Source organism: Somniosus microcephalus, chromosome 14 (assembly GCF_052327205.1).
Source record: "Somniosus microcephalus isolate GS21.2 chromosome 14, FLI_Smic_1.0, whole genome shotgun sequence".
Classification (NCBI taxonomy): Eukaryota; Metazoa; Chordata; class Chondrichthyes; order Squaliformes; family Somniosidae; genus Somniosus; species Somniosus microcephalus.
Genome location: NC_141000.1, coordinates 54,778,632 through 54,795,494, shown reverse-complemented (window position 1 = coordinate 54,795,494; position 16,863 = coordinate 54,778,632). Strand labels below are relative to the sequence as shown.

The 16,863-nt window shown below is 44.9% G+C and overlaps 2 protein-coding genes across 4 annotated transcripts in view; one reads left to right on the top strand and one right to left on the bottom strand.

Moving 5' to 3' along the window:
• pola1 (polymerase (DNA directed), alpha 1) overlaps window positions 1-16,863 on the top strand; it is a 316,470-nt gene that overhangs the window by 170,015 nt on the left and 129,592 nt on the right. For both annotated transcript variants that reach the window (XM_086006560.1, XM_086006561.1), the window contains exons 31-32: window positions 6,648-6,779; window positions 7,486-7,660. In XM_086006560.1, coding sequence (XP_085862686.1) covers window positions 6,648-6,779; window positions 7,486-7,660 — 307 coding nt within the window. The remainder of the gene's footprint in view (window positions 1-6,647; window positions 6,780-7,485; window positions 7,661-16,863) is intronic.
• The window catches only part of arxa (aristaless related homeobox a), a 165,435-nt gene continuing 157,336 nt past the window's right edge, over window positions 8,765-16,863 (bottom strand). For both annotated transcript variants that reach the window (XM_086006564.1, XM_086006567.1), the window contains one exon: window positions 8,765-10,624. In XM_086006564.1, the coding sequence (XP_085862690.1) occupies window positions 10,587-10,624 (38 nt within the window). In that variant the 3' untranslated portion in view covers window positions 8,765-10,586. The remainder of the gene's footprint in view (window positions 10,625-16,863) is intronic.

Here is a 16,863-nt window from a genome sequence, read left to right as displayed (position 1 = left end):
CTGGGGCAGCAAATTCCACAAACCTACCACCCTCTGAGTGAAGAAGTTTCTCCTCATCTCAGTTTTGAAGGAGCAGCCCCTTATTCTAAGATTATGCCCCCTAGTTCTAGTTTCACCCATCATTGGGAACATCCTCACCGCATCCACCCGATCAAGCCCCTTCACAATCTTATATGTTTCAATAAGATCGCCTCTCATTCTTCTGAACTCCAATGAGTAGAGTCCCAATCTACTCAACCTCTCATCATATGTCCACCCCCTCATCCCCGGAATTAACCGAGTGAATCTTCTTTGTACTGACTCGAGCGCAAGTATGTCTTTTCTTGAGTATGGACACCAAAACTGTATGCAGTATTCCAGGTGCAGTCTCACCAATACCTTGTACAACTGCAGCAATACCTCCCTGTTTTTATATTCTATCCCCCTAGCAATAAAAGCCAACATTCCATTGGCCTTCTTGATCACTTGCTGCACCTGCATACTAACCTTTTGAGTTTTGTGCACCAGGACCCCCAGATCCCTTTGTACTACAGTACTTTCCAGTTTCTTGCCATTAAGATAATAACTTGCTCTATGATTATTCCTGCCAAAGTGCATAACCTCACACTTTCCAGTATTGTATTCCATCTGCCAAATCTCTGCCCACTTACTTAGCCTGTCTATGTCCCTTTGCAGGTTTTTTATGTCCTCCTCACTCACTACTTTCCCTCCCATCTTTGTATCATCTGCAAACTTTGATATGTTACACTCGGTCCCCTCCTCCAAATCGTTAATATAGATTGTAAAGAGTTGGGGACCCAGCACTGACCCCTGTGGAACACCACTAGTTACTGATTGCCAGTCTGAGAATGAACCATTTATCCCAACTCTCTGCTTTCTGTTAGAGAGCCAATCTTCCACCCACGCCAGAATATTACCCCCAATCCCGTGATTTTTTATCTTGAGCAATAATCTTTTGTGTGGCACCTTGTCAAATGCCTTTTGGAAGTCTAAATACACTACGTCCATTGGTTCCCCTTTATCCACCCTGTATGTTACTTCCTCAAAGAACTCAAGCAAATTTGTCAAACATGACTTCCCCTTCATGAAACCATGCTGAGTTTGTCCTATTAAATTATGTTTATCCAAATGTCCCATTACTGTCTCCTTAATAATGGACTCTAAAATTTTACCAACCACAGATGTTAGGCTAACCGGTCTATAATTTTCAGCCTTCTGCCTACTACCCATTCTAAATAAGGGTGTTACATTAGCAGTTTTCCAATCTGCCGGGACCTTTGCTGAGTCCAGGGAGTTTTGGAAAATTATTACCAATGCATCCACAATCCCTACCGCCACTTCCCTCAAGACCCTGGGATGTAAGCCATTAGGTCCAGGGGATTTATCCGCCTTGAGTCCCATTATTTTACCAAGTACCACTTCCTTAGTGATTTTAATCGTATTTAGCTCCTCCCCGCTCCCCCCCCCCCCCCCCCCCAAACTAGAGCCCCCTGTTTGTCCAGTGTTGGGATATTCTTGGTATCCTCTACCGTAAAGACTGATACAAAATATTTGTTCAGCGTTTTTGCCATCTCCATGTTTCCCACCATTAATTTCCTGGTCTCATCCTCTAAGGGACCAACATTTACTTTAGCCACCCTTTTTATATAACTATAGAAACTTTTGCTATCTGTTTTTATATTTTTTGCTGACTTACTTTCATAATCTATCTTCCCTTTCTTAATCAATCTTTTAGTTATTTTTTGCTGTCTTTTAAAGACTTCCCAATCTTCTATCCTCCCACTAGATTTGGCTACCTTATATGCCCTTGTTTTTAGTCGGATACTATCCTTAATTACTTTACTTAGCCACGGGTGGCTATCTTTTTACACCTTTTTTTCCTCAGTGGAATATATTTTTTTTGGAAGTTGTAAAATAACTCCTTAAATGTACACCACTGATCATGTACCGTCTTACCCCTTAATCTATTTTCCCAGTCCACTCTAATCAATTCCGCTCTCATACCTTCATAGTCTCCTTTATTCAAGCTCAGCACGCTTGTTTGAGATCCAATCTTCTCACCCTCTAATTGAATATGGAATTCAACCATGTTATGGTCACTCATTCCAAGGGGATCCTTTACTAGGACATTTTTAATTAATCCTGTCTCATTACACAGGACCAAATCTAAGGTTGCTTGCCCCCTGGTTGGTTCAGTTACATACTGCTCAAGAAACCCATCCCTAATACACTTAATGAACTCATCCTCAAGGCTGCCCTGCACAGTTTGATTTGTCCAGTTAATATGATAGTTAAAATCCCCCATAATTATAGCTGTTCCCTTATTACAAGCCTCAACTATTTCCTGATTAATACTTCGTCCAACAGAGTTGCAACTGTTCGGCACCTATAGACTACGCCCACTAGTGTTTTTTTCCCCTTATTATTCCTTATCTCCACCCAAACTGTTTCACTATCCTGCTCCTTCGACCCAATATCATTTCTCTATTATAGTGATTCCTTCCTTTTATTAACATAGCCACCCCACCTCCCCTTCCTTCCTGCCTGTCCTTTCTGATTGTTAAATAACCTGGTATGTTTAATTCCCAGTCATGGTCACCCTGCAGCCATGTTTCTGTAATGGCCACAAGATCATACCCATATGTAGTTATTTGTGCCGTTAACTCATCCATTTTGTTACGAATGCTACGTGCATTCCGATAAAGAACTTTCAAATATGTTTTGTGACACTTAGTTCCTGTTTTTTCCCCTTTTACTGCTTTACCTTTTACTCCATACCTTCTGTCCCTTCCTGACACGTTCTGTTTTTTAATTCCCCCACTGCTACCTAAGTCTATGACCTTCTCTGTTGTCATTTTTATTATTTGCTCTCTAGAAACCTCCCCCCCACTAATTAGTTTAAAGCCCTCTCTACAGCCCTAGTTATATGATTCACCAGGACTCGAGTCCCAGTGCTGGCCAAGTGAAGCCCGTCCCAACGGAACAGTTCCCTCCTGTCCCAGTACTGGTGCCAGTGTCCCAAGAAGCAAAACCCATTTTTCCCACACCAGTCTTTGAGCCACGCTAGTGCTTTCCATACTAGTGCTTCCGACATTTTTTCTCAACCGAGGATTCCCCTCTGCCGTGGTTGACATGGCCCTTGACTGTGTCCATTCTATTTCCCGCACTTCTGCTCTCACCCCTTCCCCTCCCACCAGAACCACAATAGGATTCCCCTTGTCCTCACCTTTCACCCCACCAGCCTCCACTTTCAACGGATCATCTTCCGCCACCTCCAGCGTGATCCCACCACCAAACACATCTTCCCCTCGCCTCCCCTTTCAGCATTCCGAAGGGATCGCTCCCTCCGCGACACCCTGGTCCACTCCTCAATCACCCCCCAGCACCCCTTCCCCTTCGCCCGGCACCTTCCCATGCAAGCGCAGGAGATGCAACACCTGCCCTATTACCTTCTCCCTTCCCACTGTCCAGGGCCCCAAACACCACTTCCAGGTGAAACAGCGATTTACTTGTACTACTTGCAATTTAGTATACTGTATTCACTGCTCATGATGAGGTCTCCTCTGCATTGGGGAGACCAAACGCAGATTGGGTGACCGCTTTGCGGAACACCTCCGTTCAGTCCATAAGGGTGACGGACTTTAATTCTCCGCTCCACTCCCACTCTGACCTCTCTGTCCTCGGCCTCTTGTACTGTTCCAATGAAGCTCAACGTAAGCTCGAGGAACAGCACCTCATCTTTCGGTTAGGCACTTTACAGCCTTCTGGACTCGACATCGAGTTCAACAATTTCAGACCATAACCTCTGCCCCTATCTTTTTTTCTCTCTCTCACATGGCAGCTGTTGATCATTCTGCCATTGCCATTTACACTCCATCTAGAGTCATCTTTTGTTTCTTAACTTGTCCGATTACCATCTCCTTTTGCCTTGCACCATCATCCCTTTTGTCTCTTAATCTGTCCTGCCTTCCATCCTATCACAGACCTTCCCTTTTGTTCTTTCCTCCCCTCCCCCTCCCTGCCCCTACACTTGCTTAAAAACGTGTTCCATCTCCAACTTTTTCCAGTTCTGACAAAGGGTCATCGACCTCAAACGTTAACTCTGTTTCTCTCTCTACAAATGCTGCAAGACCTGCTGAGTATTTCCAGCATTTTCTGTTTTTATTTCAGATTTCCAGCATCCGCGGTATTTTGCTTTTGTACGCCATAATATTGTTGGGTTTTTAATCCTTAGGGGAATGTATATTTGTTACGAATTATGAATTCTTTAAATGTTTACCATTGCTTATGCACCATCATATCTTTTAATCTAGTTTCCCAAATCTACCATCGCCAACTCACCCCTCATACCTACGTAGTTTGCTTTGTTCAGATTTATGTTAAAACCTAAAAGAAAAGGTGGTAAAATAAAGAGAGAATAATGTCCATTGACTTGCTATGTAGTTTCAGTTTTGTTGTGTATTTTAGTAAATTATGGTATTCCCAAGCCAGTGTGTAGTTGTGGTTGTGGCTCCTAATGCCTGATGAAAACAATTTGCTGTTTGGTTAAACTAATAAAACACTTAGGGGACAAAATTGGGTTGTGTCCCCTTTAGGTCGCTACTTTTAGCACCCCGAAAAAGTTAGCGCCCCCGTGCCCAAAATTCACTGGTAGCGCCCCAAGAGGGAGGCGGGCGCTCATGGAAGCACCCCACCTCCCTCTTGGGGCACAGCAAGTAAATATCGCAGCGCTACGTGTAGCAGTGCCACGCGCTTCGCCACGTCATGCCGCGGTACTGCAGGCCTTCCTCCCCTTATTAAAGGGGAGGGGCCTAGCGCAGCGCAACCCGGGGCCCAGCTGGTCCACTGCACACAGCGATGACGTCATCGCCGGAGGCGCAGCGCCACAGGGCACTAACGGTTACCACTGCCGCTAACCCCTCCCGCTGAATTTCGCAGGAGGCGTTGGTGGCGCCGTGCCCGGGTGCTAGTTGTTTAGCTCCCTCTTAGGGCGCTAATGGGAGGTGCAAATCAACCAAATTTTTCCCACTTATCCTTTTTTGCTTAGAGTCAAGTCCACAGTAGCAATGTACTGTGGTTTAAGTTATTGAGCTGATGGGGAGAGTTCATCAGGAGATGGGCAACACTTGCACAGTGTCTGCAGGGAGGTTAAATACAGCTTGTTTTTAATAAAATAGCTTCAGCTGTGATTTTGGTATATAATCTCCTGAAACTAGTGTTTTACAGCTTACTGACAATGACTTCACACAGATGTTGCTCTTCAGGGACCTCAAGTAGAACATGATGCAGCCCAAACTTAAAAAAAACACAGACAATGTACGCATTGGAAGAACGATGGACTAAAGTTAGCACTTGTATAGGCATAAGCATTCTGGACATTCATGCAGATGATTTTTATTTTGTACTGTATATGTAAAAATGAAAAGTAAGTTTTGCAGGAATCATTTACACTGATACTTGTATGTTGGGATTGGTAAGAGGATTTTTTGATTTTGCCCTTCCCCTAACCCCCCCCCCCCCCCCCCCCCCCACCCCCAATATTTTCTGTCATTGTCCTTTTAACCTCCAGCTCCCATGTTTAGAAAAAAATTAATTGGTCGCAAGTACGGTGCAAACTAATTTGTGTATAGGAACTTACATCCAACAGCAGTGACTTGCATTTATTATAGACTATAAAGGCCTGGCTGGCTAATGTCACAGCCATCAATGGGGTGAAGGAATGGGGAATGCACAAGGCCAGAATCTAAGAAACGGAGAGTTTGGGATGGGGTGGTGGGGCGGGGTGTTGTACGGCTAGAGGAGGTTGAGATAAGGGGGGGTGAGGCCATGAAGGGATTTAAACACGAGCAGCGGAAGGGTTATGGGGGATGGTGCAGAGTTGATGTCGAGCTGGGTATCAGTGGCCTACATGAGGAATCTGACTCCATATCTGCGGATAAAGTCACTAAGGAGCAGCATCTAGATGATGAGAGGAGGTGGCCATGGATAGATCCTTGGCAGACTCCAGCAGTGAAGTGGTGGGAAGAGAATCTGTTGCTGGAAATGCGCTGGCTACGAGTGGGCCGGAAGTTTTTGCATTGATGCAGTATAATTAGGGATCGAAGTCACTGACCAAAAGCAAATCAAATTCTGGTAAGTGGTGCAAGTAGATTTTTTTTTATTTTGAGGCTATCATCTCGCTCCATTTTGCTTCCCATGAAGTACAATATAACGACATAGTGTGAAGCTAACTTCAAAAAAATTTCTGGCAGCCTGTACTGGGCACTTTCTAAACTTTGTTTTTAACTTGTTTAACATTAGCACGGTATAGACAATCCTGTCTTAGGATTTGAGTGCCAATGAACAAAGTTAAATATTGACATGAATGTGGAGAACTCTGTGTTCATGATTCAGTAGTGTAGAGCTGGCAGTATAACCCGACGTTGCTTGGCTAAGTATTGTTCTAAGCAAGAAGTGACAAACTAGCATAAACTGGTACTGTAACAGCACCATTAGATGAGAGAATAGGTAAATGAAATATAAATTGTGAGTTTATAAACTAGGACTTTGGTTTCTGTGGGTACACTTTTTTCCCCACTTGTCTTTTTGCATTTTTGTAGAATAAACTAAAGTTGTGATATTTGCTTGTGTTTGCTTTATCATTTTAGGCTTTGACGAAAGATCCTCAAGATTACCCAGATAAGAAAAGCTTGCCACATGTCCATGTTGCCATGTGGATAAATTCCCAAGGTGGACGGAAAATGAAAGCTGGGGACACGATCTCCTACATCATTTGTCAAGTAAGAACTGGGGGGGAAAATGACTTTCAACCAAATCAAGGTTTCAGAATGGACAGGTTGCCAACTGCTAACTGACTCTCAGTTTGAGCCTTGAAAGTTTTATCAGAGGCGGAAGTTCCAGTGTTGAGAAACTGATCCCCAGCTAAATTGATTTCCCTCTCCCAGTGGATGGACTTTGAAGGATTTATACAAATGAAAATTCCTATATTGATGCTTAGAAGCTGAGGTTGAGTCCAGAAAGCATTAGGGTTTACTGCAATCCCTCAAACAAATATTTAGTTTTTGGCTGTATGTTTTTAAAAAAGCTGATAAACTTAATTAAGTTGCTAAATTCAATCTGTCAAGTGATACGAGTGTAGGACATACATTGGTTGTAACAGAAGGACAACCTGTAGATAACCAGACAACTGCACATCATGTGAAAACAAAGTTAACCTTAAAATGCAAATTAGTATGTATCCTTGATTCTTTTTCAAAACAATAGGATTACACAGTGCAAATTTTGTTTGCAAAAAGCATGTTTGAGGACTTCACAGATTTATGTGTTAACAAAGGAATTCTTCATTATATATTTATGAATACATCCTCTTAAACTCCCTGGGCAAAGTACACTTTTTTTTAATGAACTTGCCGTCTCTTAGGTTAGTAATATTGGTCTTGGTGATTAATGTTTCAATGCAAAGATAAAACCCTTGTGTTTCTGTAGGACGGCTCAAACCTGAGTGCCAGCCAGCGAGCCTATGCACCAGAGCAGCTGCAGAAACAGGAAACCTTGACCGTTGACTCACAGTACTACCTCTCCCAGCAAGTGCATCCAGTCGTGGCTCGAATCTGCGAACCCATTGATGGGATAGACTCTGCACTGATTGCTACCTTGTTGGGTAAGGAAATGATCAGATAATAGCCAATGGCATTGTTTTTCAATTGTAAAGTGCCATGCCTTATCTTGACTGGTTTTGTTTTATTTCGGTCAATATTTTATTTTCTTGTAGGAAGGCTGCCAAGCTTTTCCCGGATGGTTCAGCTGGTTAACATGTTGAGTGGCAGAGCCAAACAGAAAATTGAGTGGTTTTGATAGAGTAAATAGGGAGAAGCTGTTTCCACTGGCAGGAGGGTCAGTAACCAGAGGGGACAGATTTAAGATAGTTAGCAAAAGAACCAGAGGGAGATTTTTAAAAAATTTATGCAGAGAGTTATGATCTGGAATGCTCTGCCTGAAAGGATGGTGGAAGCTGATTCAATAGTAACATTCAAAAAGGAATTGGATAAATACTTGATCATTTGCAGGGCTCTAGGGAAAGAGCAGAGGAATGGATAGCTCTTTCAAAGAGACGACACAGGCACTGTAGGCGGTTTTTACACTCCTTTAACCCAGATCCTGCCGCTGGTCGCCAGGAGATGTAAACGGTTTTTGATCCTAGCCCAATTGCTAGACGGACGGTTCGAATCGCCCCCGCCTTACGAAAGTTCTATACCCGGGAATTATTATTCAGAGTGTAATTCAGACTTCACCTGAAGAAGGAGCAGCGCTCCGAAAGCTTGTGATTTCAAATAACGCTGTTGGACTATAACCTGGTGTTGTGTGACTTCTTACATAAATGAAATAAGTCACAGACAGGAATGCTTCGGTGAAAAATCAAACTTGTATTTAGTTGGTCTAACATACACTGGCTAAAACATGCACTACTAAACTAAATCACAATCCCTGTGGAGAATAAAATCCAGATTACAATCAACATACATACAGTACAAAACTGGGGCCTATAACGAGCAGTAATTCCCTTAAAAACAGCTATGGTGGACTATAATTCCACCCCTACCAACATAGATACATAGAAGATAGGAGCAGGAGTAGGCCATTCGGCCCTTCGAGCCTGCTCCGCCATTCAATGAGATCATGGCTGATCAATCGAGCCTGCACCGACACATATCCCACCCGATCCCCGTAACCCCTACACCAACACATATCCCACCCTATCCCCGTAACCCCACGTATTTAATCCCCCTAACACTAAGGGTCAATTTATCATAGCCAATCATCCTAACCCGCACATTTTTGGACGAATTACCCAGTCGCATAAACCCCTTCGCCTGGCTGAACCAAACGAAGCTCCCACCCTCGGAATAGCCCAAAAACTTCACTTCACAGAATCACAGAAACCCCACAGTGCAGATAGAGGCCATTTCGGCCCATCGAGCCTGCACCGACACATATCCCACCCGATCCCCGTAACCCCTACACCAACACATATCCCACCCTATCCCCGTAACCCCACGTATTTAATCCCCCCAACACTAAGGGTCAATTTATCATAGCCAATCAACCTAACCCGCACATCTTTGGACTTCTGAGAGACCTTAAGCTTACCCCGGTTTTGATCGCTCTGCTCGTCAGTTTCTCTGGTACTTGTCTTGTTGGAGCAGGAGCGGGAGAGAGAGAATGGTGGAAAAGAATCTGTCTTTATGGATAGTCTGCCTGTCTTTTCCCACCAATCTTAAAAATCCATTTGCTTCTGAGCACTCCGGTGCTAAACCTGTGATGAGTCATCCTCAGACCCATGCGTATTGGGTTAACGGCCCTAAGTCTGGGACATATCTTTCGGTCTTTGCTGGGTGAGCTAGTGGGTTCATTGTTCTGCTTCTCTTCTGAGATGGAGGTGAGACGTGCTTTGCATTTTAGAATGGTTTTCTAATCAAGTTCAATGGCCCACTTCCTTTTTCCAGGACTGTTGGGCGAACCCATGCATTCTGGATGAGTTCTTTTGTCACAGCCAACTGCCATGCATTCTCTGGAGTTTTAACAAAACCAGTCTTTCACGTATCTGCACAGGGCGATCCCATAACAGGGAAAATACCCTCAGAAAAATCCCATAAAGTCCACAAAAAAAATATTCTTGACTGAATCCATTCTTCAGAGACTTTGCGATCTCTTCAGCACGATGGACCATATGGCTTCCTCCTGTGCTGTAAGATTCTCTGGTTTGATTCCTGTCTCTGCTAACTTAGCTAATGTCGGGCAAGGCAGTGTTGGGAGTACTACAATTGGCCTTGCCCTCCCTGGGTTAGGGAAGTGACAAATGGACACGGTTTCCATTACTGATCACTATCCAGAGCCCCCTGTTAGAAGTGCATTTGTATGGATGTTGGGCAAAGATGGGATCGGGCTTGACTTTGGTGCCTCTCAGCTGTTGAAATGTGCTGTCTAGGTTCTGTAGTCAGCACCCATGGGACCCCAAAGGTCAGCGCCATCAGGGGAAGAAAGAAAATTGATCCAAAATGATCGGGAGGAGTGGGGGAACACTGGCCAGCTGATAAATGCTCTGCCTGGAGCTACTCCGACCAGTACAGGCCCAGGCTTGATCCCTAATCTTCGCCAAGCTCGATGATGTGAGCTGGGGGACCGGGTTAGTGGCAGGACAATTAGTCTCCATGTCCCGTGGCTGGAGAGGAAGGTGTGAAATCAGTCAGGGGTTATGTTCCTGAGAGTTACTCAATGGCTCCTACATTTCTGTGTGGATTTTGGAGGAGGGCAGGATCAAGTCTCGGCTGTGATGCTGCCAAAAATCCAATGGCAACTGAAGTTGATACCTGGGGATGGGATCAAACCTGCAACCCATATCCATAGCGATTGCTGTTTAGTTTTAGATCAGCTCCTGATCATCATCTGACAGATGGTTTGTGCACAGCAACAACCTGGTAATGAGTTGTTGCTGTTAGCTAATTTTTTTTTGTGATGGTTTAATTTGTAAGTTGAGCTATGTTTCTTCCTAATTATCTCTCTTGCTGCTTTATTCCTCCTTTTCAGTACTACTGCTCTTCTTCAGTACCTTTTGCTGGTACAGTATCTGTGGGAATAAAATACAAAAATGCAAATTTGATCATGCTATTGTTACTGTGGTTTCCAGGAGTAATCTAACCCAAAAACTTTAATACTGAGAAACTGCAAAGCAGTTTTTTTTTAAGTGATCTGATTATCCATGATTAGCTGTTGATTTGGTGGTGCCCCCCTTGAAAGTAAGGGATTAAAAAAAAAGGCCAATATTTGTGAGTGAAGTACAAATCTGTACTTTGATAGTGTTATCTATTAAAGAGGATGTTTCTTGTCCAAGTACTTGAGAGAAAGAACAAACTTGTATGCGTAGAAGAATTTCAAGGCCCAGTGAAACTATTCCAGGTCAGCTGTGGCGTCTAAAAGCAGAATAAATCAAGTGTGACCTGGCACAAACTAACCTCGATTAAATTTACCACATTCTGGAGAGTTCTTGCACAAAAACTTCCAAAATAAAAATCCAAGCTAAATCTCTTATCTGACAAGAGTGATAGGTAGGTCTATGATTCAGAAATTAATGTTCATGAATTTAGCCTCTCATATTTAGATATATTTCTGCCCCTTAAGATTGGAAACTCCGTTCCCTAGCCACCGATTTCATCCCCCTTCCTGGCTACTGTCTGAGCCTGAACCAGACTGTTCGCAACCTCGCCGTCCTATTTGACCCTGAGCTGAGCTTCTGACCCCATATCCTCTCCAGCACAAAACACTGTCTACTTCCAGCTCTGCAATATTGCCTGTCACTGCCCCTGCCTCCGCTCATCTGTTGAAACTCTCATCCATGCCTTTGTTACCTCCAGACTCGACTATTTCAATACTCTCCTGGCCAGCCTCCAACCTTCCACCCTCCATAAACTTGAGCTCATCCAAAACTCTGCTGCCCGTGTCCTAAAATGCACTAAGTCCTGTCCACCCATCATCCATGTGCTAGCACCTGGCCTGGCACGGCCTCCATTTTAAACTTCTCATCCTTGTTCAAATTCCTCCATGGCTTCGCCCCTCCCTATCTAAGTAATCTCTTCCAGCTCTACAACCTCCCGAGATCTCTGCGTTCCTGTAATTCTAGCCTCTTGCGCATCCCTGATTTTTGTCGCTCCACCATTGCGGGCCAGGCCTTCGGCTGCCTAGGATCTCGGCTCAGGAATTTCCTCCCTAAACCTCTGCATCTCTCTCCTCTTTTAAGTCACTCCTTAAAACCTACCTCTTTTTACCAAGCTTTAGGTCACCAGTCCGAATATCTCCTTGTAAGAAATGGGAGCAGGAGTAGGTCATACAGCCCTTTAAGCCTGTTCTGCCATTCAGTAAGATCATGGCTGAACTTCTACATCAACTCCACTTTCCCGCCCTATCCCCATATCCTTTGCTTCCCTTAGTGCCCAAAAATCTATCGATCTCAGTCTTGAATATGCTCATCGACTAAGCATCCATAACTTTGGGGTAGAGAATTCCAAAGATTCACAACCCTCTGAGTGAAGAAATTTATCCTCATCTCAGTCCTAAATGTAATATTTGCATATTGAATTATCATTGGCCCGCAGGCATCTATAAGGAATACCTATTATATTCACGTGATCACATGCTGAGTTGTCATTGCCCAGAGAGCGTGTTTCAGAACAGAAAGAACAGAGAGAGTTCTAAAAATGAGTGACACAAACATAAAACGCTTCAAAAACTGTGGATATTGTGGAAACAAGGTGCATGGGGAAAAGGAGCACTGCTCTGCCAAAGGAAGTCGATGTGCTAAATGTGGTAAACGGAACCACTTTGCTAAAGTTTGCAGGACTGTTTTTGGAACAGCAGTACACACAGTGAGTGACAGCCAAATGCCAGATAGAGAGCCAAATGCAGAGGAACTGTATTGATTCTGTGTCACAGAAAAAACAGATTTCAGAGACTGAGCAAGCCTTTGCAGATATTGAGATAGGAAAACAGGGCAAAGAGCTTAAGTTTAAACTAGACACTGGAGCTCAGATTAATGTAATTCCTCTGAGTGAGTATCACAGCTTGAAGGATGAGTGTGAGCTACAGACTGACCAGCTATGGGGGTGAGCAGCTCATTGTAAAAGTCACATGCGCGATGAAATGCAAGTACAAAGAAAGCGACATGATGTTGGACTTTTACATTGTTGACACTCGAGCACCTCCAGTGCTAGGTCTAAAGGCATGTTTAGACATGGACCTCGTCAAGTTAGTGCTATCATTGACAGCACCAGTTGAGAAGGAGACAGTCATGGAGGAGTTTGCTGACGTTTTCAAAGGAATCTGACTATTCCCAGGTGAATGCATTATTCACCTTGACCCAGCAGCAACCCCTGTGGTTTGCCCACCGAGAAGGATACCCCTTGCTCTATGTAGTCGCCTGAAGGAGGAGCTGCAGAGCATGGAGAATACAGAAATCATCGTCCAGGAAACAGAACCGACAGAGTGGGTCAACACGTTAGTAGTGGTTGAGAAACCACGTACAGGCAAGCTCAGAGTCTGTCTCGACCCCAGAGATTTGAACAAGGCTATCAAACGCCCTCACTACCCTCTACCAACGCTAGATGACATCACACCCAAGCTAGTGGGAGCACGTTACTTCAGTGTAATGGACGCACGATCAGGATACTGGACTATCAAGCTCACGGAAGAGTCATCTAAGCTAACAACGTTCAACACACCATTTGGACGCTACCGATTTCTGCGTTTACCATTTGGTGTTATCTCAGCTCAGGATGAATTCCAGTGGAAGATCGACGAAACCTCTGAAGGCCTTGACGGAGTAGTCACAATCGTAGACGACATCCTCATCTATGGCAGGAGTAGAGAGGAACATGACAGGAACCTCCATGCGATGCTACAAAGATCACGGGAGAAAGGTATCCGGCTCAACCCCAAGAAAAGCATAATCGGATCCACCGAGATCAGTTATTTTGGGCATCGCCTCTCAACTGATGGCATTCAGCTGGATCCAGAGAAAATCTCCGCCATCAAGAAGATGGAGCCGCCGAAGAACCGCGCAGAGCTAGAGACAGTACTAGGCATGGTTAACTACTTAGCCAAGTTTGCCCCGAGCCTCTCCGAAATCAACGCACCCATGCGTCAGTTGCTCAAACAATCCAATGAGTTCCTGTGGGACAAACAACATGACACAGCATTTCAGAAAATGAAAGACCTAATCACCAGAGAACCAGGACCAGTTCTTGCCTACTTTGACCCCAACAAAGAGCTCAGACTACAAGTGGACGCGTCAAAGTACAGACTAGGTGCAGTATTACTGCAAGAAGGAAAGCCCATCGGCTACGCTTCCAGATCTCTCTCAGACAGTGAAATCAACTATGCTCAAATCGAGAAAGAGCTATATGCAATTCTGTTTGGATGTAAGCGTTTCCACCAGTACGTCTATGGCCGACAAGTCATTGTGGAATCCGACCACAAGCCCCTCGAGTCAATCATGAGGAAACCACTAGCCGCAGCCCCACCAAGGCTACAGAGAATGATCCTTCAGCTATAGAAGTATGACTTCACAATCATTCACCGTCCAGGCAAAGACATTCCTGTCGCAGACACGCTCTCCAGAAAGTCTCTTAGCTACCAGGACAGCAGCCTCAGTGAAGGCATGGATGTGCAGGTGCACATGGTGTACAACAGCTTACCTGTGAGTGACTCAAAACTGAAGGAGATCTGAGCAGGAACAGAGAAAGATGCACAACTCACACTGCTGAGCAAAGGATGGCCTGAAGAAAGAAGGAAATGCCCTCAGAGCATATCTGAATTCTGGAACCACAGAGACGAACTGTCACAAATCAGCAGAATCGTTTTCAAAGGGGAGCAAATCATCATTCCTACCAGTCTCAGAGAAGAGATGTTGACAAAAATTCATGCTGGACATATGGGCATGGAAAAATGCAAACAAAGAGCACGTGACATTGGGCTAGATGTTCGTGGAGCCGTCAGGTGGGGTTTCAGGCGTGTGGGGGGGGGGGAAATCCTGAATTTGGGGGCCCCGACACCATCCTGCCCAAAACCCCGCCCCACGTAAGTTTCAGGGGCGGCGGGTACCCGGCCCGCACTGGGACCTGCCGAAACCAGGCGGGAAGGGATTAGTGCCAATTAACTGCCAGTTAACAGGTAGTTAACAGGCAGTTTTAGTCTAATCCCTATTTTGAGAGGTTTCGTGTGGGTTTCCCGACGGCTCCAAACCACGCCAGGTTAGAGCAGGCGGGCCGTTGGGTTGAAGGAGTTGGAGGAGTCGTGATGTTGGCGCTCAGGTGAGTGATGGGTGCATGAGTGTAAAGGTAAGTGTGTTTGGCGTGTCTAAAGTGTGTAAAGAACTTTTACTTACCTGTACTTACCTTCACAGCCTTTCTTCCTGTAGCCGTCAGGAGCGCATCACTCAGCCGGTACTTAAAGCTGAACGGCTGCGATCTGTGAAAAGTGACAGCCTTCAGCTTTGAGTGCCGGTAAGAGTTCTAACTGAGTCTGTGCAGAATGACTCATGGTAGAACTCAGACTGTCAGTGTTTGACAGCGTCAAACAGCTGTGAAACACTGATATTTCATCTGTCAAGAACTCTTGACAGATGAAATTTCAGTCTGTGACGTCACCTGTTGCCGGGTGGCCCTTAATTGGCCTGCTGGGCGGGCTGAACAAGGTCAATCAAGGGAAAATCACGCGGATTGGCCGGACGTCGAAGTAGGCGGGTCAAAAACCCGAAAGGGGAAGTCCCGCCTTCTTCCTGACAGGTTCGGGAAAATCTACCCCATTATTTTTTGGCCCGGAATGTGCAAACACATTGAGGACATTGTCGGAAAATGTTCCATTTGTCTAGAACGCCGCCCATCAAATGTCAAAGAGCCCATGATACCTCACCGTATCCCAGACAGGCCCTGGCAGGTCACGGCAATGGATCTGTTCACATGGAACAACGAGGACTACATAGTGACTGTTGATTACTACAGCAGATTTTTTGAACTGGACAAGCTTCACAGCACCACATCTGCAGCTGTGATCCACAAGCTAAAGGCAGCCTTTGCCAGGCATGGCATGGTAGAGACTTTAGTCTCAGACAATGGCCCCCCAATACAAATCAAAAGAGTTCGAGTCGTTTGCCAAGGCATGGGATTTCACACGTCACATCAAGCCCACATTACTTTCAAAGTAATGGCCTTGCTGAAAAAACTGTCCAGCTTGCAAAAACACTCATGGACAAAGCCGAAGCGGACAAAAGAGACCTCTACATCAGTCTTCTTGAGTACCGCAACACTCCGGTTGACAACTTCAAGTCACCAGCACAGCTGTTGATGAGCCGCAGACTTCACTCAATCCTTCCAAGCGCCAACCAGCAGCTGCAGCCAGAGGTCGTCAGCTGCAAGCAAGTGCATGCAAAACGTGTACAGAGACAACAACACCAAAAGAGATACTATGACAGGTCAGCTAGACTGCTGCCGCTGCTGCACAATGGAGAATCCGTCAGAATCCAGGAGCATGACTACTGGAAGCCAACAGTCGTCATCCAGCAACTGACACTGAGCGATCGTATCATGTCCGCACCCCAGAAGGACAGGTGTACCGCCGCAATCGCAGGCACCTCCTGAACACCAAGGAACAACACCGTCATTCCAACGAGAGGATCAGTTCAACAGAGTGTGATGAACAGAGCAATACACAAAACACATCATACTTACCTGAACCTAAACCTGAACCTGAATTGTTGACCGATTCAGGAGCATGCTCAGTTTCATACCACACAAGGTTGGGACGAGAGGTCAAGCCTAGAGTTATCCTTGACTTGTGAACTGTCAAAGGGTGTAGGGGGATCGCTGCCCTAAAAAAAATGTACATCGTTATTGAAACGTTGAGATGTTTTCAGTGCTAGTTAAATGCTGAGTTTACTTATATGTTTATGGTACCAAGAACATTATGTAGAAGAAAGGTTTAAAAGTAATGCATAACATTTTTCTTTTAAAAGAAAGGGGATGTAACATTTGCATATTGAATTATCATTGGCCCGCAGGCATCTGTAAGGAATACCTATTATTCACGTGATCACATGCTGAGTTGTCATTGGCCTGCAGGCATCTGTAAGGACTACTATTGTTTTGAAGACCCAGGCTAGGAGCCCTAATGCCAGGCTTTCCCCACTGTGCTGCTATGAGTAAGATCACAGACCTAATGCTTAATAAAAGAGTTAAACTGTAATACTCCATTGTCCTGCAATTTATTATTTTTATACAAAGTGTGTAAAACAAGACACTAAATGGCCAACCCTTTATC